Consider the following 24,352-nt stretch of genomic DNA (forward strand, 5'->3'; position numbering starts at 1 on the left):
TCATCCGCTGGGATAATGTTATTCATGAGCTCTGATCTGCTGCTGGCAATCTGAGCAAACCTCATCACTGATGTCTTTCACCAAGCCAAAAGTCTGATCACAGTTAGGACTTGGACTGCTTCCCTGGTTGTGAGGACATATGAAACATTGTAATTTTTTTTTTTTTATTAATATAGTAAATGATTAAATATTAAATGCTTCCTAAATATAGGAAGTGAGAAAGTGAACGTGTAGCCTGGAACAACTTGCAAGGGGCAGGTGTTTGTTCCCTGCTTTGATCAGTGCAGGAGTGTTTCTGTCCACCAGTGAGTTCAGTACATATGCAGGGCTGCAGGTGATGTGTAATAACATAGTCACTACATCTTTAACAAAAATCCCACATGAGCTTAAATAAAGTTAACTCCTTACATTATGATCACAAGTTTACCCTTCCTGGCAGCAGATGCTGATTTTGAGTGTTAATGTCTTTGGATTTGGCATGGTCTAGACCAATGGCAATTCAGTAACAGACCCCTGGTCTGAGTTCATTTATCTGAAATGAGGATTTTTGAATCTAAATCTAACACTAATCCCTGCTTAAGCTATGTAACAATTTTATATAGGTTAAATGATGACTGAATGTTTTACTAGTGTTTCATTTATAGCTGATGTCAGTGCACACAGATGTTGCTATAATATAGAAGTAAATGACATGCCTGTTCAAAAACAGCTGAAGAGAAAAGAGGATTGATGAAGAGCTTGTTTTAGTTGACTTTTCGTCTCTATTCAGAGCTGAAGTGGTCATGCAGGCATTTGAGGTTTGCTTGACAGCAGGGTTGTAGGAGAATGCAAGGTTTCTAACTGCTTTTGTTGTGTGCTGGTAGGAGAAAGCTGTTTTAATTCAGTGTGAGAAAAATATTTCATGGTCCCATCCCATGGCTAAATGGTGCATTTTAATTCTGATTTTTGCATAGAAGAGAAAGTACAAGAAACAGGATAAGACTGCATGTATTTATATAGTCTCAATGAGACACAGGGATTCACAAGGCATTGCAGAGACATTATCACTCCATGAGTGACAGGTTCTGTGTAGTTCTACAAATCTGCAGTGAGAAAGGTTGTGGCAGGTCTGGAGCCAAGATCTCTGGAGTCGAGCTGTGGGGCACTCTTCAGCAGTGAGCTGACAGTGTTGTGGATCGATATTTGGGCACTGATAGTGGATTTCTCATTTAAACTAACTGCAGAGTCCTTGTAAGAACTCAGGTACTACAGCAGGACAGATATATAAGTGTGGTCTCCCACAGCATGCAGACCTGCTCCCACCACTGAGTTTTGCATCCAGCTGTACTTATCCCACTAGACTGTTCAGGGAAAAGCAGTACTCATCCTTTCTTGTGTTTAGGAACCACACAGAGGATCCCTTTTTCTCCTTTGGCAACTTTTGCATTCTTGTGTAAGAGCAACATGAAAACATTGCAGTCTGATGTTGAACTGAAACCAAATTGTGTGAACATTGTGTTATTTCATTCTTTAAGATGTTGTTTCCAGCACCGCAAATGCTACGAAGAAGCAATGGAGATGGAGTGCACGTGGGACCCATCAAAGATTTCTACAGATGTCAGCTGCTCTATTGAAAACCTGAACTGTGGTAAGTTTAACCTATCACAATAGGTTAATACTGGAGTCTCACCATGACTAAGCCATTCATACTGGTCTATCTACAAAAAGTCATATATAAATAAAGTAGAAACTCCTCCATGTGTGGATTTTTATGGGATTAAGTGTTCTGCTCAAGGGTGAATGGAAATAGGAATGCACAGAGGCAGCAAACCCCAACTAGACAGGAAAATTTAAGTCCAATAACTAGAAACTTGCCAGGGCTTATCTAACAGGCAGCCTCTTGCTGAGGATTCCCTGACTTTGCAGGACCCTTAAGCATTGCTTGAGATATCTCCACACATCAGAAATGCAGTGGATACTGGGAAAAGATCTGAAAAACAGTTACCTTCTGAAGCTTCAAGGCCTGATTTTTATATACTTTGAGAGAAATTCTCTGTTTACAAGGTCATATGTACTTCTCAGTTACAACAGCATCATCAACAAGTGTAGAGACCATGCCGCTATAACAGGAGCTACTCCATGCGGTACTGGTACAGTCCTGACAAATGTGGAGTGGGGATCTTTAATGCTTAATCATTTTTAATATAATTTTTCAGTAAGTATTGGCTCTCAGAAAACACTGTATGCTAGGACATGATTTGTTGATACCAACAAAGAGGAGCAGAATCCCTAAATCAATACCCTTACGGCTTGTTTAAGCCACATTCTGATCCAATTTCCTTTTCTTGTTTTAAATTAAGACAATTTTTGCTATCTAGACCAATCTATAAAGGTCCGAGTAGATTTAAACCTGCATAGTGATTTTGTAGTTCTTTCCATACTTAATGATCAGAAAACTTTCTGTTCAAATAAAAGAAATAAAAGGAAGAAAAAAAAGAATAGTCCCAATGGAAAATGGGAAATATAAGTGTGACAGCTCTAAAATGTCAATGTTTTTTTTGAAACCCTGAAAGGTATAAAGTTTTGAAGTGGGAAAACAGTATTTCCTGGGAAACTGTTTCATATCCTTTATAAGGAGCAAAACACACCTTGCATGGAAGGATTGACTTGTAGACTATGATTTCTTGAGGTCTGGAGGATATTTTAATGAAGTATGTGAAATGTCAAACTCGGTATCACCTGGGTTAAGTTTTCCATGTAAAAACTAGAAGCAGAAAAGTACTGGTCTTTAGTCCTGACTACTCTGCAGAAAAAAACATCACAGGCAAGAAGTCTATTCCCAGCTGTGCCAGGCTACATTGGATGGCATTTCAGAAAAACAAAACAAAACAAAACAAAACTGTGTTGGACTGTGAAACTTTACTGTGTTTAATGTGAAGAAGCACAGTATAAGTAGGTTTGCACTAATGAATATAGACACAAAACTTAGAGTGGAAAAAACAGGAGACGGAAAAGATATTTCAATAGTACCTTGTTTGGATTTTTATTTTATTCCCAGAGTCTGGGGATCCCTGTGAACAGTTCCTCTGCAACTGTGACAAAGATGCCATTGAATGCTTTGTGAACACGCATATTAACTCTTCCTTGAACGGGCTGGATATCTCCTCCTGTCCATCTCTGGTTACAGGTAATAAAAAGGATCTGATCAACTGCCTCCTCCTGCTATTTTTTTCACTGGCATCAAATTTGACCCAGCAAGAATGAATCAGTAGCTGGGTGCTTTCCTGTACTAAATCTGGCAGTCTGTCATATTCTCCATTTCACGTGTCCTTTCCATTTACTGCTACTCAAATGAATACCAAGAGAGAAGAAGGTGTACTAATTGCCACCGTGGAGCAAGTCCAGGAGAGGTTACCGAACTGGTGAGGGGCCTGGAGCACATGAGAAAGAGAAGGAGGCTCAGGGGAGATTTTTTTTCTGTCCTCAATACCTAGTGGGGTGTGTAGAGAAGCTGGAGCCAGACTCTTTCTGGGGGTGCACAGGGACAGGACAAGAAGCAAGAAACACAGCCGTAACAGGAAAATTCCAGTTAGACATAAAGAATTTTTTTTTTTTTTTCAGGAGGCTCCTGCCAACCCTGTGAGACTCTTGCCAACATGAATGAATGGGTGATACTTGGCTTGATTAGTGACCCACTGAGGTCACTAGCAGGAATGCCAAACTGAAAATATTGCTAGTTCAAATTTCCCCTTAAATTGTGCAAAAATTACCTGGAAAGACAAAAATAGACCCACTCTGCTCTGTTACTTCGTTTCCTTCTTGGAAGGAAAAATCCTCTCTAAAAATGAAGGGGATATTTATCTCCATTGTCATACACGGATCTGTGCCCTGTAGCTGAAATTACAGCCTTGTAAAACTGAATACCTGTCCTGTGGGAACAGGGCTGGATTAAAAACTTAATTCATATGGATTGCAATCAGAGCGTGGCATGGAGAAGACCTTTGAACTCCCAAGCTGAGACAGACGTGAAAAAGCAGTGCTTGTTTCTCTAATTCTTTGGCTCATATTTACACACACCAGTGCTAAGGACAGATATACATGTCTATATCATGCTCTGGATGCATGCACCCCCTCATGAATATGTCAAGGGAGAAGAAAATGCCACATGAAATTTTGCATCAAAGCTAGAAAACTTTCGTGTAAGCCAGTAAACTTTTACTGGGATCAGATGGCTCTAATATAAAGAATGGCAGTTCTAACACATTACAGATAAAGGGAAAATTGTTAGGTGCTAACAGAAAATTCATGCTGGTTATGCCACTGCTGACAAAGATAGATTCAATTTTATCTCACCAAATACCTCCACTAATTGTAGGATCCTGATTAAATTTATTAATGGAAAAAAAAACATCCGTTTAATTAAGTATTTTTATTTAGTGTTCACTAATGTTATTATCTTTCCGTGTAGCTGTTCTGTCCAGTTCATGTTTTGAAAAAAACATAATAATCTTATCCAACACATTTATTGGAAAAGGATTTTCATAGATTCTTTACTACAGAGAAAAAAAATAATGAAATGGGGATCTATTTGCCTAAATCTTTGCTTTAATAGGAATAAATTTAATGAACTCCTAATTTGTACTATTCAGACTAAAGAGTGACAAACCCCCTTCTCACACTTTAGTCTAAGAGAAAGCTTTCTTTTTTTCAGAAACAACCAGCAAGAGAGAGCTAACAACACTTCACACAGAGGGTATGCCATTATCTCTAATTCTTTGACTGAAGTACATAAAATTGACACAAATTTATACTCAGAAAAATAACCTGAGTATTTTAGAAGCTATGAATTCCTTTCTGAGAAAAGACAAGCTTTAGCAAGAGGTCAAAATATGAAAGGAAAAGAAAAAGACTAATAAACAAAAAAAACATATTTGTGCCAAGCTTTTACAAAGGTGCACAGGAAGATTTCAGCCAAATGACTCCTTCTTCTCTGAAGGAATTCAGAAGAGAACCCTGAATCTCATTTAGAAATAATGTAAGAAGAAACACACTAAAAGCAACTTCAAAATATTTTCAGATGGATCCCTTTCTATTTGCATGCACATCTAAGGCCCTGCTTCAATAAGGTTCCTAGCCAAGGTCCTGGGTTTAAACATTTAAATATTGCGTTTAAATGTGCAATTCTTACCTTCATACCTTCACTACAGGCCACATATTTAAGTACCTGCTGAAATGGGAATTTAAAGAATGCTGGTTACTAGCCAATTCCTCTTGTTTAAGTTGAAACTATGATAGAGTCTGAGGGATTTTTTTCTTTTTTATTATACTGTATGTTGTTGAGTAGAATTTAGTATTAGCAGCGAATAAATATTAAGGCAGGATTTTAATACTGTTACCGTAATTATCAATAACTAGGTTTGTATTTGTTATATTTATATCATATAATAACTGAATAAAAACACAACAGTAGTAATATTTAGAAATAAGTTTCATTCTGATGACTCTGATCCTGTTATGTCAAGATCCTGTCTAAGAAGTATCCTAAGTCATGACTCTCTGGAGTAAGAATGCTTTTATTTTTGCAGAATTCCTTCATCATGGGAGTGACAGAACACAGGCTGCAACTGCATCCATGGAAGAAGGTTTGCAACTTACAGTTCAGAAAGCAGTGTTTTCAGCTCCCCAAAGCTGAAATAATAAAATACAAGAATAAGCAACTTGTTTTCTGTCTGCCCTTCTAAAAGGACTGATATAAAATTAGATGTAAAGTTTTGGTGATCAAATGAGAAGGTGCAATTTTTAAATTTGTGCGTGTGATGTGCTTAATAAGTGTTTACAGTAAGTTTCCCAGGGGCTGAGAATGAGTGCTCTACCACAAAACCTATTTTCATCCAAACAGACCTTTTTTTCCCTGGGAACATGGGTTGCAGCAGGTGAGCTGTTTGGCAGAGATGTGCTGTGTGGGTGCCAACCACTGGACCCACTTCCAGGGGCATATTTGTTGTCTTTAAAGAGACATTTAATTATACAAGATCAAGAAGTAACATGAGAAAAAGTTGAGCATGGTTAGTTGCAAATAAGCCAGCGGTTTAGTGGTTTATTTATTGCAATGTAGAGATCCGGGCTGAAGTGCCTCTCACTCTGGTGCCTCTTGAGTGAGTTCCTAAACCAAGAGACCAAGTGGTTCTTCTGACAATCTTCATTTTTTTTTTTTTGCTACAATTAATAGCTATTTTATTCAGGGATGAATGCTTGTAATAATCCATGACTGTGGTATGAGAAAACTATTCTCTTCCTACCTGCATGGAGTGCACTACAATACAAGAGGCCGTGGACAGAAAACATCCAAAGTCCTGGGTGGCTCTGGGAAGACACAACTAGTGAGGGCCAAGTCATATGGTAGTGAAATAGAGAAGGAGACCAGTCTTGGACCATCCATTATCCAATTTAGAGAGGTAGAAATTTGCACTTTTTGAGAACTTGAAAACCTGGTTACAAGTTGTAATGTGCTTTTCTGTGTCTCCCATAGTAAGCCATTGCTCTAAGTGTGAATCTGGAATAATGAAAAACAATATGGAATTATGTTATTCTTGTTTGTGTTTTTTTTTTTTTTCCTCTTCTTTTTTATTGGTTCATGTTTTTCTACCTGCTTCTGAGAGGTTTGGTAATAGAAAACTGAGAACTCCTTAAAGAGTGCACCTGTATTTGCACATTTGTAGCAATCTCTTACTTCCTGAAAAAATGGTTACTTGTGCTCTCTAAAGAGTCATAGTCCATCATAAGGCTCAAAATACTGCCAAGGGATGAAAACCTCTATTAGGAATTTTAGAAAGCTGAAAACAAACCACTTAAAACATACCACAGAAAACATATCTAGTCATACTTTGAAGGAAACATCTGGAGAACCACTAGTTTTGCCCCCATTTAAGCCCAAAGGAGTTTCACCATGGACAGCTGTGGGAACTGCATTAAACTAAATCTAAGTACTACACAGATACCCATTCAAAGGCAAAGACATTCTTCACATAACAACATCCTAACAACACATCAAAAAATGCAGAGATTATTTTTTTGATCATTTGGTAGATATGTTTATAATTTATCAAAATGTAGCTGAGAAACAAAAATCATTTTATCAGGTAAAGAAATAAATTGGAGATTAGGGAAGTATTTGGCCTTGTAGTTGCCCATCCATATTTGACTTTCAATGCAGGCAAACACAAGGTATTCTCGAAAACTGTGGCACACTTCTGTGTGCAACTGTGAGATTTTAGAACTAATCCTCTTCAGTATATTTGTTTGTCAAATGGATTTAATATTGAATTTTCTACTTCAGTCATATTTATGCTGCTTCTTTGTTAGTATAAAGCACATTATTTGAATACAACAATGAGATTATTTTATCAGTATCACTTTGTCTACAACAATCAATGCACCACTGAGAAAAACAGGCAAATCTTTATACATGGAACACCAGGGTCTTCCTGTTTTGCTGAAAAAGCTCTTGTCAGCAGGTTAACTTTTCATAAGTGTCTGTGCTGGCAACTTTTTTTCTGAGTTCACATTTTCTGTCTTCAGCAGTGATTTCTTTTGAGCCCAATGAGATGGTCCTGGGGACTTCCAAAGCCAGAGGTAAGAGTCTGATTATACTTTTGTTGATGAATCAGGCACTCTTACTCCAGGTGAAAAAGGATTTTGGCTTATGAAGTTCCGTGGTGTCACAGTCAAAGATCTGCAGCACAGGATATTTGGATAATACCTCTAGTTCTTCTGCTGATTTACAGAAGTCAGTAAATCACTTCATTTCTCCTAATTACTCTCTTTATAAAACAAGGCTAACAGTGATGTTTTGTTGAGCTTTATGATGTTTTCAGTAAAAGTCACTTCAGAAATGCACTGCAGAAGTACATCAGGTAGTTCGCTACCACGATGCCTCTGTTTTTTTGTACAGCTATCACAAGGGACCACAGGGGTACAACTCCCGCTTCCCCAGTCCTTTCGATAAAAGGTCAGTGATTCTCAGCTTTGCTTTTTTGACTGACATAGCAATACTTCATCTGAAAGCATCACAGTTAAAAATCCATGCATGGTAATGAAAGGGCTGCCAGAGAATCAAATTTAGATCAAGGTCAGATAGCAGATGCACAAACAATAAAACCAGACAGAGAAGTATTAGCTGTTCGTTGCCTCCAGCCACTCATTTGCACTCCTCATCCAAGCATTTCTGAAAACCTCTTCACATAAGGTTTTATGATATAATGGTTGGTCCTTTAAATTATATTCATAACATCTGCTGCCAGAAGGGTTCATTTTGATTTTCCCTCCTCCTATTTCAGCTTTTGCAGTTGTTACTGATTTGAGAACAGCCACACCATTAGCTACAGATAGAAGTGGAGCACCTTGGTAGACTTGGAAGATTTCAGTGGCCCCTTTTTCATAGAAAGGATCATTCAGGAAGACTGAAATGCACCAGAAAAAATGTCAAGGAACACTGAATATGGAGAGTAGAACTTAGTAATTTTTTAACTCTGTTTAATTGTCTGAACAGTACCCATGTCTCCCAGCCCAGTACAGAAATTTAGTATTGCTGTACTAAGCATTGGTCGAAATCACTAAATATTCTTCTCTGTTAACTTGAATGTATCAGAAAATCTGTGTGTTGTGTTGAAGATCTGCATGGCTCCCTGAAGATAATTTCTAATATCTATTCTTAGCTAAGTGCAGAATTTTCCAAATTAATTTTATTTTCTACATCTAGCAAGAGTCACTTTCATTTGAACACAACACTGTCAAATAAACTGGCATAAAATGTGCACCTTGCTGAGGTATTAAGACCAGCGTGTTGCTATTGATCCCTTTTTGCAACCTTTCATGGGCTTTCTTGTGTTCTTAGCACTACTTTCATTTTTTAAATCTATACACTTATCCCATGACAGGTTATTTTCAATACATGCTAAAACAAAAACATCAGAAGAAAAAATTTAATGAATCTGAGTTTAATCCAATTAATAAATTCAGTCAAGGACTGCAAAAGGAAAGGCTTTACAAATGTGGAAACACATGTTCACTAGTATTTTCAAAGTATTTTTTTTTTGTGAAATGCCACATTCTTCATATTCACATTTTTAAAAATCCATTTGTTTTCCATTTAAGTGTTTTCATTTACATGTTAGCTTATATAAAAATGGTTAAAAAAGAAAGAAAAAAGATTTTAAGTAATCTCCAAATTAGACAAAACATTCCTCCTCAGCAATAAAGCTTCAGGTAATCTGAAAATAAATATCAATTTAATTTTTAGGATAAAGAATCTCTGTAAAATTATATTTCTATTCAACTTCATCTTATTTTCCCCTTGATATTTCTTTGTGGTTACAACATAGTAAATCTCTCAGTTGCCCAGCTCTGCATCAAATAATTTTCTGCCCTCCGTAATGTTACTCTTAGTTTTGGTACCCTCATGTGAACTGACACTTCTTTTAAGCAAGTTACTCAGAAAATGACATTTCACGACATCTCACCTGCACTTCATCTCTCAGTATGGCTGACTAACCACCAACCTATATTATTTTCAGCAACTGCCACACCTCTTTACCTCAGTAGGCAACATATAAAATTAAAAAAAATAATCAGCAGTTATACTGATCATATTTAACCAGTGTCTTTTCTTCTGAAAGGCAAGATCTGTAAAGAAATGACCAGTGTGGATACTCTTTGCTTTTACAATTTTCATGTTGCATGTTTTTCCTGTATCACCATTAACTCACACCAGTTCTGCCCGAGGATGTTACTCTGACCGGCTATCTAAAATTAAAAACTTACTGTTTATTTTCCACGTCTTCTGCTTTCCTCTTTATGCTTATTCAGAAGAGGATGGATTTGTGGAAGCTGTGGTCCCAATGGAAGAGATAATCACCTCCCCAGCCTCATTCCCAGGAGATATTAACTCAATCCAAGTCAAAGTTGTCCCCACTGAGAAGGATCCTGCTGGCATATCTGCAAGCACAAAAGAAAAAGGCAAGTAAAGACTGAATTACATCTATTCTAATTTAAAGCACTCCCCCTGTGCTATAAATTCAAGATTCAGTATTTCTCCTAGATATGTGGAATAACACTATTTTGTCCCTAAATCTAGTTAAGTTACATAGAATATGGGGTGACTGGAAAGGGCAGTTTTCTGTCAAGAACTGATTAGGAAAGCTTAACTAACCGTTAATGAACAGTCATCCAGCTATGAATTAAACAAAACTTAGAAGACTGACAATTTATTATGGTTCAGAATATTCAGTTTTGGACACATTACTGAGAATTTACTCTACCTTTGCAAGTCTAACATGTGCACATGTCATCTCCAGAGACAAGCCGTGCAAGGGGTGGCCTGAGCACAGCTTCCTCTGGCATAGCTCTGGAACTGGTACTGTCTGACAGGGGACCCAATGAACCTGCAGGAAAAGGTAAATTAAGTTTGGGGTATTTTTTTTGGTTTTTTTTTTTTTTGTTTTTTTTTTTCCCCAGTTATATCTAATGATATACTCAGCTACCTCTATCTTAAAAAAATAGGCATATATTACATATAAAGATTATAGTTATTCTAAACCAGTTATACAAGCACATATATATTGCTATTTACAAGAACAGGAGATGCAGTCATCTGTAAAATCTTCCAACAGTTTAACCTCTTCTCCCAATGTTCTATCATTAATACCTGCAAACTTATTTATTATTAGATTATAAGTGCATTTTTTCATACAGTACAAGGTCTAAAATGAGATCAGTGAATGTTTCCCCTTGGTTTTAGTCAGTAATTTAATCACATCTTTGAGTTACTTTATTTTAGAAGCAGCAGAAGTAATAAAAGGAACTTGCCCTGCTCCTCACCCTGACCTCTTGCAAGATTCAGCCTTTTTCTCACCATTTCTGATTTTGCTCCAACTCCTACTCAGTTAGCATAGATCCCAAGACATTTCAGACCTGTCACTGCTGTAAATCCACACTCATTGACTGTCCCATCCATCTTGTTAGGTTTCCCAATGGGGAAAAGCAGTCCCAGAACTGGAAAAGAGCAGACATGAAGAATCAACCCAGCCTTCTATCAAATTGGAAAATTTGATTGTAAAATACCAGATTTTAAGAGTGTGCATGTTAGTGCATGAACCTGGGGTTCGTTCTTGAATTAACATGAGTGAGCAAAGACCCAAGCAGGAACATGGGCAGAATTTCCTACTGGGGGAAGTAAGCCAGGTTTGTCCCTGAAAGAAGCAGAGAGAGTCAGTCTAGAGCTGCAGAAGGAAAGATGAGATTACTCATGGGAGAAAGGAGGATGCACAGGGAACAGAAGCCCTCTCTCTCTCTCCTCCAATCCAACCATTAGCCCCTTCAAATCCTTCCTCTGGCAAAGTCCCAAAAGAGGCCCCCTTGGCATCTTTTTTCCTGGTATGGAACACAGTCTGCTCTCAAATCCTAGGGATAATTCACACCATATCAATTTTTCCTGAGTGGGGGAAGCCACAGAGGCATTAGAGTCGGGACATGGAGATGCCAAAACATTGGCAGCACAGTAACTGTCATGATGTTCTTGCATTTGGGCTATGGCATCATTGATTAAATTGAACTATATTTCAAATGAAAAAAAAAGGAGTTATTGTTTCCTCCACCACAACATAGTCATCGCTCAGCTATCACTGTGCAATCACAAGAGATTAGGACTCTATTTTCTGAATTAGGCAAGACAGAAGCTACTGAATACTCAACTAGGTTTGAATATTCTCAAAGAAAAATTAAACTATGAAGGATTACAAAGGATTGCAAAGTACTCTCATTGCAATCCAATTTGATTTATAATTTATATCTTCATAGGAATCTCTCTCTCCTTTAAATATTCCCCCCCTACTTCTGCCGTCTTTCTCAGTAGTGTTCTAAGACCCTTAATTCATGGACTGGAGCAATAATATAGAAATAGTAATATGTTGTCTTCAAAAGTTTCTGATAGCTCTGAAAATACTTCTATCGTCACAAGAGATGCCCCAACCAGTGAAAACATCATGTGTCAAATAACATTTTTTGCTTTACAGTATGTGAGCGATTAACTTTTCTGCAAGACAGAGGAAATGGAAGAGTGAAGAAGGAGCTGCCCCAACTAGGAGAAATGCTGTTCTGTTTAACTGAGCGATGCCCAGAGGAATTTGAGTCTTACGGTTGCTACTGTGGACAAGAAGGAAGAGGTTATCCTACTGATGCACTGGACAGGTGTGGGCTCTTCTACAATGTGCCATTAACTGTGGGTATTATTGGCGTGGTTATGGACCAACAAAGATCAATCACTAAACCTTTTGTTGGGCCTTGTTTACCTACATATCAGTAGTCAAGCCACATTAAAAAAAAAAAAAAATAAAATAAATACACTTAAATACATAAACCATGCAATACTCTAACATCACTAGAGTAATGTCACTAGAATGTCCAAGGCACATTCTATTATTGCATCCATGTTTTAGACAGTAGTTACTAAGTCAATTAATATAAGACAGAATGATGGGAGGAAGTAGAACAGAAGAAGAGTATATCAAAAGAGATGAGGAAAAGGGTTGCCATGAAGTTTTCCTAAGGGTTGGTCTGGAAAGTGATTTATGAAGAGAAGAGTTAACATAGACCCGTGTCACAGTGTCCTTCAGGAAAGAGTAGAGCTCAAGTGAAGTATTGCCTGAGCTGCAGTGAGGAGAGCTGCCATGGCGGACTGCGTGCTGTCACAGCATAGCTGACAAAGAGGAGAAATTCTAGAGTAAGGAAGAGAATTCAACCAAAGTAAAGAAATATCCTCTGAGAGCGTTGCATATACAACTAAAAATCTCTCCCTGTGTGGAAGTTCATAACAGTTGGGGCCACATCAGGTCTAAGTATCACACTTAGTATCCAGTACGCACAATTTTTCTATACCTGCACAAAAATAAGATTGCCTGTGCATGGCAAAGTAGATTCAATGAAGTCTGGTCAAGGCTCTGGCTATCATGATGCAGTTTTCAGATTTTCAGCCAACAATATTTGAACTCTTGAAGACACTTCTCACAGTGGATTAGGTCACAGTTATAATTGCAATTATATATCTTAAAATTAAAACAACCCCTCCTAAAAAAACTACAGGAGTGTTAAACATATTATATCAAAGGATTTAGGAAGTAAGTAGTAAAAGTACAAAGAGGTATAGGACGAGAGTAGGAACAGTTTAGGTTGTTTTCACTCTTCTTTATGGAGAAGATTTTTTTCATGATATGAAAACTAAAATGTCTTAGTTTTAATGGGCATTGAAAATAGAGATAAAACAACTGTGAGTACTCTGTGATGCAGAAAGAGTAAGCATATTACATTTACATCTACTGTTCTTTTCAGATGCTGCTTCTCTCATCACTGTTGTATTGAACAAGTTAAGAAACTTGGATGTCATGTGGAAAAAAATTCAAGATCTGAAGTTGTATGTCTTGATCATAAGCCAAAATGTAAGTTTGGGTGAGAGGAAATTTCTCATGTCCTGATAACAGTGTATCAAAACATTACAGACTGGATGCTACCATGCCTTTGAGCTGTTAGAGCTGAGTATGGAGACAGAAAAATTTGGCTTACGAAATGTTAGCAATGTTTACTATAAACCTGAGCTTTTTACCTAGTTGAGATAGAGGTTATTACACCACTGTGTATGATGTGATCAGGTCAAGCTGAGAAAATTACATTCAGGCATTTTATGATTGGAGACAGAAGTCAGCTGTTGGTGTCTTTACATTCATACATTCACCTAAAGCCAGTTGGACCTTCAGCTGCCCCACACCTTGGTGTCAGGCTTATATTTAGATGATTAAAGGTGAATTTAGACTGAAATTTGAGGCAGATTTAAAAATTGTATTTTCAAAAGTTCATCTACCCATAGCAAATCACACATTGACTAATTGTAACTGCTTTCAAACATTAATTCTGAAACGTCTTTTTAAGGTATTGGTTGGAGCATGTGTGAGAAACTACTATGTGCATGTGATAAGACAGCAGCCGAGTGCATGGCTTCTGCCTTCTTCAATGAAAGCCTTAAATTTCCACATGGGCAAGAGTGCCAGGAGGAGAAAATCTTATGCCAAGGAGACCCTTATGAAAGGCCTTCAATCGGCACAGAAGCAGGCACCAGGATTTCTAGCTCTGAGGAGAGCAGTGAGGAGGAAGGTCCACTGTGGAGTGTATTAAGGAGAGCAAAGAGAGAGGCACACCATCTCGTTGGAAACTCCAGAACTGTGCAACATGAAGGCAGATAACCAACCACCACCACACGCTTGAGAAACAGCATGGGGGCTTTCACAGTCAGCCATTGCATACCTTACTCTTTCTTATCACTCTACATTCTACCTTATACTTTCCAGCACACAAATGACATAATAATAGACTAGGTATTAAATGTTAGGCTGTAAAACTCCTTACCGTAGTGAAATCAGCACTATGGACCATCTATCTAGGTCAGATATTACCTTAAATAATTGTTTGACAGTATTCTGTATAATTTCATTCTATTTCTACGTAAAAACGGTTCTGATCAAAGACTGATTTTTATTAGTTGTGTAGCTGGTTCAGACTGGATCTTGCTGATGATGGCTAAGTATTTCAGGTTTTTAATTAAACCAATCTGCAACTACTCCAACTCTTTTTGCAGACATTGTTCCTTTACTGAGTTTAGCACAAAACATCCAAAAGAAAAGCTAAGGTAATTACATGAAAATGAGTTCTTTCTTCCCTTCCTATCTAATAACAATTTTCAGCCTGCAGTTTCTGCTGGTCAGTCAGATAATGACAGTAAAAGGCACATTCCTTGCCCCAAATCTGTGATTATCTCCAGTTTTGTTTTATGCATGGTAATCTCCAGTTTTGAGAAACTTTGGGATGCTAAAGGGAATAAATGTAAAGGTTCTTCTTCCTGGAATCAACAAAAGCTAATGTACTCAGAAGTATGCAATGTAAAGCTGGGATAACACTTTCTGATTTTTACTGAACCCAAGTTTTTTTGCTTTCATCTTTTTTCCAAATTTACCACTCATAATGTTCACCATTTGTCAGACAACAGCAGAATAAAGGATATGTACATCCTTTTATTTGATATGATGCTAATTTAGATTATGCTTTGGTCATAAAATATTACCACAGAAATAAAATTGATGAAACATGACTACTAATAACAAAGCTAAACAGCAAAAAAAAAAAAAAAAAAAACAAAAACAAAAACAAAAAAACGAACAAAACCAAAAAAAACAGCTATGGTCAAAATCACCAGCAAATCATTATTTTGATATGAAAGATGCACACGAAGGTATAACCTTAATGTCTTTCCCATTAGATTTCAGTTGCATAGCAAACAACAGTGCAAATACACAGCTTAAACCCAGAAGGTGACCTGCCTGAAATGGCATATAACATTTTATTCAATGGGATTACTGATATTTCCATACTTCCGCTAAGCATGTATTTGCAAAATCAAACCCATACTAATAAGAGACTTCCCCTGTAAGCACATCTAATTGTAAAAATGAAGGTTTGACTTCTTGATCAAAAGCAATCATATCATTTTAACTTGATTGACTACTCCTCTGTTGACCTGCCATAACTGACTTTGTGCTGTGTTTGCATCACTCATGAGATCTTTTAAAGGTTAGATTGGTGATTCCCGCTCTTACTCAGTCAAATCATATTGGTGTTCATCTTATTCTCTTCAACTGCATCCTTGATCCCTAGTGCATATTTCAGTCCCTTGGACACTGTAAGAGCACCTCACTCGCACAAGCAGCATCCCCAGTGCTGAGTACCAGGAGAAACAAAGACCAACAACCCCTCCCACCACCACCCTTGAGGTCAGAGTTTGGGTTCAGTTCTGAACTATGTCTCAGCACAACTTCCCAGGCATCTCAGAAACTAGAACCAGAAATCAAAACAAGGTAGTTTTACCTCCCACTTTAAGTGTCTTCAGATGTTAACCATGACAGACTGCAAAAGCTCAGGCACCACATTACCTGAGATGCTTGGATTCTGAGTTCTACAATTCTAAGCCTGCAAACTTATACTAGGATGAAAAAACCCCAACACTGGTGTCAAAGTTTACCTACTTTGCATACTGTTCTTCATAAGTTCAGCTTCAAGTGATGTGCCAATGATTCAGGTTTGCTTGTATGATCCTGAACATCCAGAAAAAAATTAATAATTGATTTGAGGATCAAGTCATACCTGTCTCACTTTGTCTGGGAACTAGAAAGGTCTCTAAGAATCCTCATACATAATGCTTCAGTTTGCTTAACAAAGGCATACTTTTATTTGTTACTATTAACACACAAAAAAAATATGAAAAAGCAATATAATAATTTTACAGAATATTTTTGTAAAAATTACTCAAAATTTCCCTCACTTTTTAACTCTCTCTTGGAAAGAAATATTTAAATGCTGTGTAGCTGAAGGTAGCAGTCAGTCTCTGAGGTGAGTTGCTCTGGAGCTGGCCTGGCCTGCAGTAGAGTGGTGGATCTCGCCGCACAGTGAGGTCCATGAGTCAAGGAAATGCCAGGGCCACAGAGAGACCCACCAGGAGCCGCCAGCTCTGGTGAGAGATGACCTGGGTGCCTGAAGTCCCCCAGCAGGACAAGAGCCTGTGAGGATGATGCCTCCTGTAGCTGGAGTAAAAAAGCTTTGTCAATAAGCTCCCCTTGATCTTGCATTGGTGACCATCACGTCCAGTATCGCATCCCCTCCTGTAGGGCTGTCTACTACCTGTCTTAAGAAGTTATCCTCAATGCATCCCAGGACTCTACTGGGTTGGCTACAGCTCACTGTGCTACTTTTCCAGCAGATGTTGGGGTGGCTGAAGTCCCCCAGCAGGATGAGAGCCTGTGAACATGATGCTTCATGCCTGTGTGCACGATCCCCTTGATCGGGCGGCCTGTAGTAGACACCAACCACAAGGTTCCCTTTGTTGCCTTGGTGTCTGGTTCCTACCCATAAGCTTTCAAACTGTTCTTCAGAGACGGCTCTTCATGGCTGCAGGTTTTCGTGTGAGTTTTGTCTGGGCTGCCACATCAGCTCTGGTGAGTGCAGAGGACGTGGCTTTCTGCCAGGTGGATAACACAGCTAAGCTCCTTCTGGGAGGGTGATGACCACTGACTGAACTGACCTTCTGAGCTGGTAGGTTGATGATGCCCTTCCTGCACACCCTTCTATGCAAACTGCTGCACTGGTTGATGGGCCATGCACTGCGTGCCCGCTCTGTTGGCAGCGCTCCTAGCTGCTTGAGCTACCCAGAATGCTTTTTATAGGTGTGGGAGTGGCTGGGGCTGCCCTGGCAATATCAGGGCCTCATCAGCATCTCTTGCAACAGCTGCCAGCTCCTGGTGGGTGTATCTGCTGCCCTAGCATTTCACCACCTCAGGAAACCCCCGTCTGCCAAGATCTGCTGCTCTGCTGCAGACCAGGCTAGCTCTCTAAATTGGAGATAAACTGATTTAGCGGGTGGACTGTTCAGTGGATGAGGAATTAGTTGGATGGTGGCATCTAGAGGGTAGTGGTCAACGGCTTAATGTCCAGATGGAGATCAGTGAAGAGTGATTTCCCTCAGGGCTCTGTACTGGGACCAGTACTGTCTAATGCATGCATCAGTGACACAGACAGTGGAATTGATTGCACCCTCAGCAAATTTTGATGACACCAACCTGAGTGGTGTGGTTGACACACCTGGGGGACAGAGGATGCCATCCAGAGGGACCTGAACAAGAAGCAGGTGCATGTGAGCCTCATGAGGTTCAACAAGGCCAAGTGTAGGGTCTCGCACATGGCTCGGGGCAACCCCCGGTATCAATACAGACTGGGAGATGAAGGGATTGAGATCAGCCCTGCAGAGAGGGACTTGGGGGATAGTGGTGGGTGAAAAGCTGGACATGAGCCAGCAATGTACACTTGCAGCACAGAAAGCCAACTGTCTCCTGGGCTGCATCAAGAGAAGTGTGGCCAGCAGGTTGAGGGAGGGGATTCTCCTGCTCTGCTCTGGTGAGACCCTACCTGGAGTCCTGTGTCCAGCTCTGGGGTCCTCAGCACAGGAAAGATATGGACCTGTTGGAGCAGGTCCAGAGGAGGCCACAAAAACTATCAGAGGAATGGAACACCTCCCCTATGAGGACAGGCTGAGAGAGTTGGGGCTGCTGAGCCTGGAAAGGGGTCAGGGGAGACGTCATATGGCTTTCCAGTACCTAAAGAGGACTTATAAGAAAGTTGGGGATAGACTTTTTAATAGGACCTGTAGTGATAGGACAAGGAGTAATGGTTTTAAACTAAAAGATGGTAGATATAAGGAAGAAATTTTTTACTGTGAAGGTGGTGAGGCACTGGAACGGGTTGCCCAAAGAGGCTGTAGATGCCCCCTCCCTGTAAATGTTCAAGGCCAGGCTGGATGGGGCTTTGAGCAACCTGACGTAGTTGAAGATGTCCCTGCTCATTGCAGGGGGGTTGGACTAGATGAGCGTTAAAGGTCCCTTCCAGCCCAAACAGTGCTGATTCACTAACATGTCTTAGAACAAAATGCGTTGCCACAAACTTCCTAGTGGTGCACCTGCTGAAGTGAAAGGTCTCTACAGGGTTGAATTTTGTCACCAAAGTATACCTTACAAATCAATGACTGTATCCTAATGCTAGATACAGAAATGTTACTTGTGTTCTTCCAGATCATGGAGCAGTTAACTAAAACATATCATTATCTCCTTGTGCAAAGTGAACGTCGTGAGAACAACAGGTAGAAATGCCAGTGAACATTCTTGGATGAGTGGTTAATATTCTATAAACCTCTGGCTGGTGCTACTCCACCTTCAGTATTTTTCCTGCATTAAAACTTAAAGGGATTAAAACAGTGCAGAAAAAAAAAAAAAAAAAAAAAACCAACAAAACAAAAAACCCCAAAAAACACACCACCAAAAGACATCAAATCAAAAACAAACCCAGAAGGTATTTCAGTCCCATGAATCCCACTGCCTACAGTGGTTACACCACTAGCACTAGAAAAAAAAAAAATACAGGCGATCATGAAGACTCTCTTTAAGGGAAGGTTGAGAGGAGAGCTAAGTGATGTGAGACATTCTATCTGCAGACAAGATTTTAATTAACTTTGATTCCACCCCCTTCCCCCCTCTCCATTATTCTGTATAGAAAGAGGGCATTTCAGTACTCAAGCAAAATGCTACAAATCTGCAAAATGCCCGTTTTTGTCCAGTGCTGAGGATGAGATCTGCAGTACTCTGATATGTTTACTTGTTTCAGAACTGAAACTTTTATCAGACTTCCACCATAGTGATGAAAAACTGTTCTATATTTCACTGCATTTATAAACAAAAATGGCAAGGTCAGATAGCTAATAAGCTGAAATGGGAAAAACGGGCCTTTAAACTAGTGAATTAAGTGCATCACTGCTTAATAACAACAAAAGCTCATTCCTCTGATTGATGACAGCAGTGCTGCTGCTCGCAAGCCTGCATTTAAAATACATGCTTAAGACAAAAACCCATCCCTTTCTGCTAATTATTAGAAACTAGTATTACATTCATGGTTATGCAAATAACACACGCATATATTCACTCAGAGATGTGCTGAACTTCCTGATTGCAGAGATAGAGATGGATTGTTTGAATCGACCAAGTAACAGAGAAATTACAATATAAATAAGCCGTTATTCAGGCAATGCTGTCATTAATTCCTTCAGGCTTTTTCCAGTATCTCTTATTTCAGGATGAATCTAACAACGTTGTTCTGTACAGTAATTACTACCACATGAATTCTGTTGATAGAGAAGTCTTAAATAATCTATCTATGATATAGCTATATTTATTACGTCTCAGAGATTAGAGCTAAAATAATAAAAAATTATAAACAGAAAAAGATGAGACATTTAGCACAGCTTTATTCTTTCTTCTTTCATTCTCACAGTAGCTTTACACTATCTTTTTCAAAGATTTGGGGCATAGGTGTCCAAACCCTAGATATTTCCCCAAAGTGAACAACTGATCTATTAATTACTAATCTAAAAAGATCTCCTACTTCATTAGATACTGATTTACTTATTTTAACTTTCTAAGCACTTATTCTTTGCCTGCAAACTGATGAAGTATTAAAGATCTGAGAATGTGATTTGAAAAACAACTTGATAAAATTTAGGAAGACAAACTCTGAAAACCAGCACTACTTACGGGTACTGGTCGTCTCGATCACAGTGTTGACAAAACTAGGAGCAACGAACGAGTTAAGCCTTTCAAATAAAGGCAACACAGAAAGCAAAAACTTTCAGACAGAAACTCCCCCAGTACCCATGAAGCTCTTAACATGTCACCTTCGTTTTGTCTTACAACTGCAGTGGCTGCCACTTTTGTTCCTTTTTCTCTGGCCTCATGTGGTGGGGTGACTGAATCTCTTATTCACTTCTACACCTTCTCTTTTGATATGATTTAAAAGAATTCCTGAAGTGTGGCTACTATTTTCTCCTCAGACAGTTTTGAGGTATCCATCATCAAATCCTGCTCAGACCAGTGTGAGCAACAAAAAATGCTGATGACCACATATCTTAATAGCAGGTTCTGAGATGCAGGATAAGACACAGATTATAGAAAGACACTGCCTATCCTCTAAAACTTCTTAAACATACACAAAATTTTAGTTAACATCTACAGAAATTAGGAACAGAGGACCAAGGGAAAAAACAGACAACATTATCCTCTCTATATTAGGATATTTCTCACATGAGCTAGAGGAGGTCCCAACTTCCTCAAAATACAAAAAAATAATTGTTCTTCCCGCTTCTCCCATGGTCCACTATTAAAACGAATGCTAATAAAAAAGAGTAACAAACAATAGCATAATACTCAGTCCCATTAGATGGCATCACTGTTTGAAAAATGCTAGCTGTGGGTGAGCTGTATACAGATCTTCACAGGCACTGACAGCTTTATTCCTTGAAATTGATACTACAAACCCCATACGTATTTTAACCACCGAGGCAGGCCTGAAAAGCATAGCTTGTTTATCTTCTTGAAGCTTATTAGCTATTAGGAAATTAATTTTGTACTGCTGCATTCACAAATTTTGGTGGTCTTAGTCATAGTAATGGTTTAATCATAAATAAAAGTAGCAGTTTAATAATGTTGCAATGCTATAACATAAAGAAAAGGTTTACAAAATGAGGTCTATTTTAGATGCTAAAAAAATTATGTCATTGACATTGTAATTGTGAGCAATAAAAATTAACTGACACCTTAGAAAAGATTAATTTTAAATTTTGGTTTATTTTATTGCTTAAATATAGATTGCACAGTGTGTTCGTACATTTATTGAAACTGGTTCTTTACGTACAGTACAGAATACATGACCATCAGAACAAGAGACAAATTAGCCCTATGCTGATTTTGGACAACAGGCTATTTCTATCTTCTGAAATTAACAAGGATTTAATTTACTTTAAAGTGACCCACTACCAAAAGCTTTAATTTTTCAAAATGACATAATGGGAAAGAGAACCCAAAGCAAAAGCTGGAATACATTTAAACAGCTGGATGCCAATTTATAAACATTGTGACAGCACTCAATGTGTTGCAGATAACACAGGGCCAGTATGCATATGGTGCTTTTAAGTTCTGCAATGTGTCTTGAGAACATAAAGAGATAAGCGAAACACAGCAGCTTTATACTGTACAACAGCATTCTTAATTCATTTGGTTTCATTTATTAGCTACATGTAACAATACCTACCAAAACAATACATTTTACAGTCACTCCCATCGCCCTGCTGGCTAGAAAGGCCAGAGCGAACCAATCATCGACTTACAAAACTCCCTGAATTTCCAGAAAGTGAACATACAGAGTGTTACAAGCTCTTCATTCCCTGCACAGTACCTGCACAACACCTGCATTTCCCAAACAAAGCTCATTGGAACATTGAAAACATGGTAACCTTCCATTAGCATAAATGAAAAATACTTTATAAACAGAACAGAAAATGAAATGCTGAATCTAGTTATTTTCACATGCAGCATTCATGCAACAGAACTGAGTCACAGAAACAATCCTGCATTTACAGCACAGTCTCCATACTGCAAGAGTGCAAACAGAAGTACATTCTTTATTTCTTACTCCTCATTTTCTTTTTGTACAAAAGTGCACAGTGTTATTCTTAAAAAATGACAGAGTGGATAAGTGTTTTACATTGTACCCCTACGTTAGATTTACTATTTAAAAAATTACACTCTTTATATAGGCCAAAAAACTATTATGTCTTACCTTAAAAAAAAAAAACCAAAAGTGAAAACTAAAAGCTAGAGTCTTATTTATGTGTAGACTGTGGTCTGATCAGGCCGATACGTTGCAGCAGTAAAAATCACAACGGAATGCTGTAGATAAGGGGGTGTTTCGTCATCCACTAACAGCTGTGATTGCACTGTTAAACTGAAAAGAAGGTCTCAATTACCTTTTGAGTTTTGCGAATGTTTTCTGAAAGTCTCAGCATGTTATCTCATAGGTTTAAGTAGCTGATATTTCCCTGACGTTCTGTCACATCAGGCTTTTAAAAGTAGTCCAATGGAATACTGTACTACAATTCAAAAAACTTAAAATCGTTTTTACAGTGGGTTTGCAAATGCTCCAGTCAGAAAATTAGTTGGCTTGATAACCATTCAGATCTTAGAATTACACAATCATAGATTAATTTAGGTTGGGACTTCTGAAGGTCATCTAAACCAAGCTCCTGCTCAAAGCAAGGCTAACTGAAGTTAGATCACATTGTTCATGGCCTGATCACTGGTTATCTAGACTGCTGAATAACTGAAATGTCTTACATTTATTATAGATATCTGAGAACATTCATTTATGTTTGTGCTGCTTCGGTCAGATTCAGACAGATTAAGTGACTTAAAACTTACTATTCATGGCATCAGTGAAAGCTGTTTTTTCTTTTTGCCTGCAGAATTTACTGAGTCACAAAGATGGCCTTGTCAATTATCATCAAAAGGTCAGTGATTTACTGTATCAGTTTTACTTTATATACATCTGAATAGCATACTCAGATACATAAACCTATGAACGTTACTATATTTTCCTTATTTCTAGAAAGGTTTGAGAAATGAAACAAAAACAAACACAGAGATGCATCTCTAAAAATGCTTTTGCTTGAAAACATATTCAATAAAGTCTTGGTCTTTAAACGGTTTCATCCAGTTTTCTTTCAATTTCTAAAATATAATTAAAAAGCTGTAATAAACTACAGAGAAATACCTCAGAATATATTTGTAATTTCTGTATTTATGATTTAAAATGCCCTCAGTTTATTTTCTGCTATACTAAATATCTCTCTCATGTATTTATACTAAAGCAGACAGTAAAATACTACTGCATCTTCAAAAGTACAGTCCATAAAACATACACCTTAAGACATGAAAAATATTGCACAATTCAGTGCTTCAGGAGGAGATTTCTTCTCTCTTCTGCAAAGCAGTTAACTTTTAGCAAGAAACACAGGACATACTGGGCAAATATATCTAAAAAGCATGTTATGTGATGCATCAAAAAAAAAAATACTTAACAAGTGTCCATTAATTCATTCACTGTACTTGAACAGATGTAAGGTATTGTTTTTTTCCATATATTCCAAAATAAACAAGTTGACTAGCTATGACAGCATGTACACAAAAGGGAGTTAAGGTAGTGCTCCACTGGTTACATTTAACAAGATGAAGCAAGACAAAGGCATTCTATTTAGACATATAATGGAGGTGGAGAGGAGAAAAAAAACCCAACCAAAGAAAAAAGCTTTAGCAGGTTCTTCAGTTACAATGCCTCAAATTAAAGGAATTTACAGAAATACAAATTCCTAGAGTAACTGAAATATTCACCTATATGGCAAGACAAGTTTTAAATCTGATTTTTATGTGTACTTATATATGAAAATGAAGAAAGAGGATATATGAAAAATCTAACTTCAAATATATTACAGAAAACAACTCAAGACAGTTTCATGAGTTTGGCTAGAGCAATCTGTATTTCGCTCATGTCCATCATTGTTTTAAAGTTAGTTTAGATGAAATAAACAATAAAATTTGAAAACTCATCTTGTTCTTTCTATTGTACTCTAATCTAAATAATGTCCAGCAGACTTCAGAAGACACTTAATACACACAAAGATCTGGAAACTTCATCTCATAGACTGGAACAGACTGGTAATGAGCATGTCCAGCAGTAATGGTCATCGTTCCTGAGGGGCTAGGTGGAGGACTGTGTGAGAAGAACAACCAATATATACAATTTATAATTATATGGATTGCTTTTTTTATAACTTTATACACTAATAGCTGAGAAA

At 38.0% G+C, this 24,352-nt stretch overlaps 2 protein-coding genes across 10 annotated transcripts in view; one reads left to right on the forward strand and one right to left on the reverse strand.

The window, feature by feature from the left end:
- The window catches only part of LOC104368698 (otoconin-90), a 37,503-nt gene extending 23,210 nt beyond the window's left edge, over nt 1-14,293 (forward strand). The window contains exons 12-22 of the mRNA XM_033011761.2: nt 1,515-1,627; nt 3,038-3,166; nt 4,691-4,732; nt 5,565-5,621; nt 7,558-7,611; nt 7,931-7,987; nt 9,844-9,993; nt 10,332-10,430; nt 12,048-12,222; nt 13,360-13,466; nt 13,954-14,293. Coding sequence (XP_032867652.2) covers nt 1,515-1,627; nt 3,038-3,166; nt 4,691-4,732; nt 5,565-5,621; nt 7,558-7,611; nt 7,931-7,987; nt 9,844-9,993; nt 10,332-10,430; nt 12,048-12,222; nt 13,360-13,466; nt 13,954-14,264 — 1,294 coding nt within the window. The 3' untranslated portion in view covers nt 14,265-14,293. The remainder of the gene's footprint in view (nt 1-1,514; nt 1,628-3,037; nt 3,167-4,690; nt 4,733-5,564; nt 5,622-7,557; nt 7,612-7,930; nt 7,988-9,843; nt 9,994-10,331; nt 10,431-12,047; nt 12,223-13,359; nt 13,467-13,953) is intronic.
- Nucleotides 14,294-21,270: 6,977 nt separating this feature from the next.
- Nucleotides 21,271-24,352, reverse strand: part of EFR3A (EFR3 homolog A) — an 88,156-nt gene continuing 85,074 nt past the window's right edge. For 8 of the 9 annotated variants that reach the window (XM_042786039.1, XM_042786038.1, XM_033011777.2 and 5 more), the window contains one exon: nt 21,271-24,267. In XM_042786039.1, the coding sequence (XP_042641973.1) occupies nt 24,162-24,267 (106 nt within the window). In that variant the 3' untranslated portion in view covers nt 21,271-24,161. The remainder of the gene's footprint in view (nt 24,268-24,352) is intronic. The other variant, XM_033011773.2, reaches the window with a different exon arrangement.

This window comes from Tyto alba, unplaced genomic scaffold (genome assembly GCF_018691265.1).
Source record: "Tyto alba isolate M040663 unplaced genomic scaffold, T.alba_DEE_v4.0 Super-Scaffold_9, whole genome shotgun sequence".
NCBI classification, from domain to species: domain Eukaryota; kingdom Metazoa; phylum Chordata; class Aves; order Strigiformes; family Tytonidae; genus Tyto; species Tyto alba.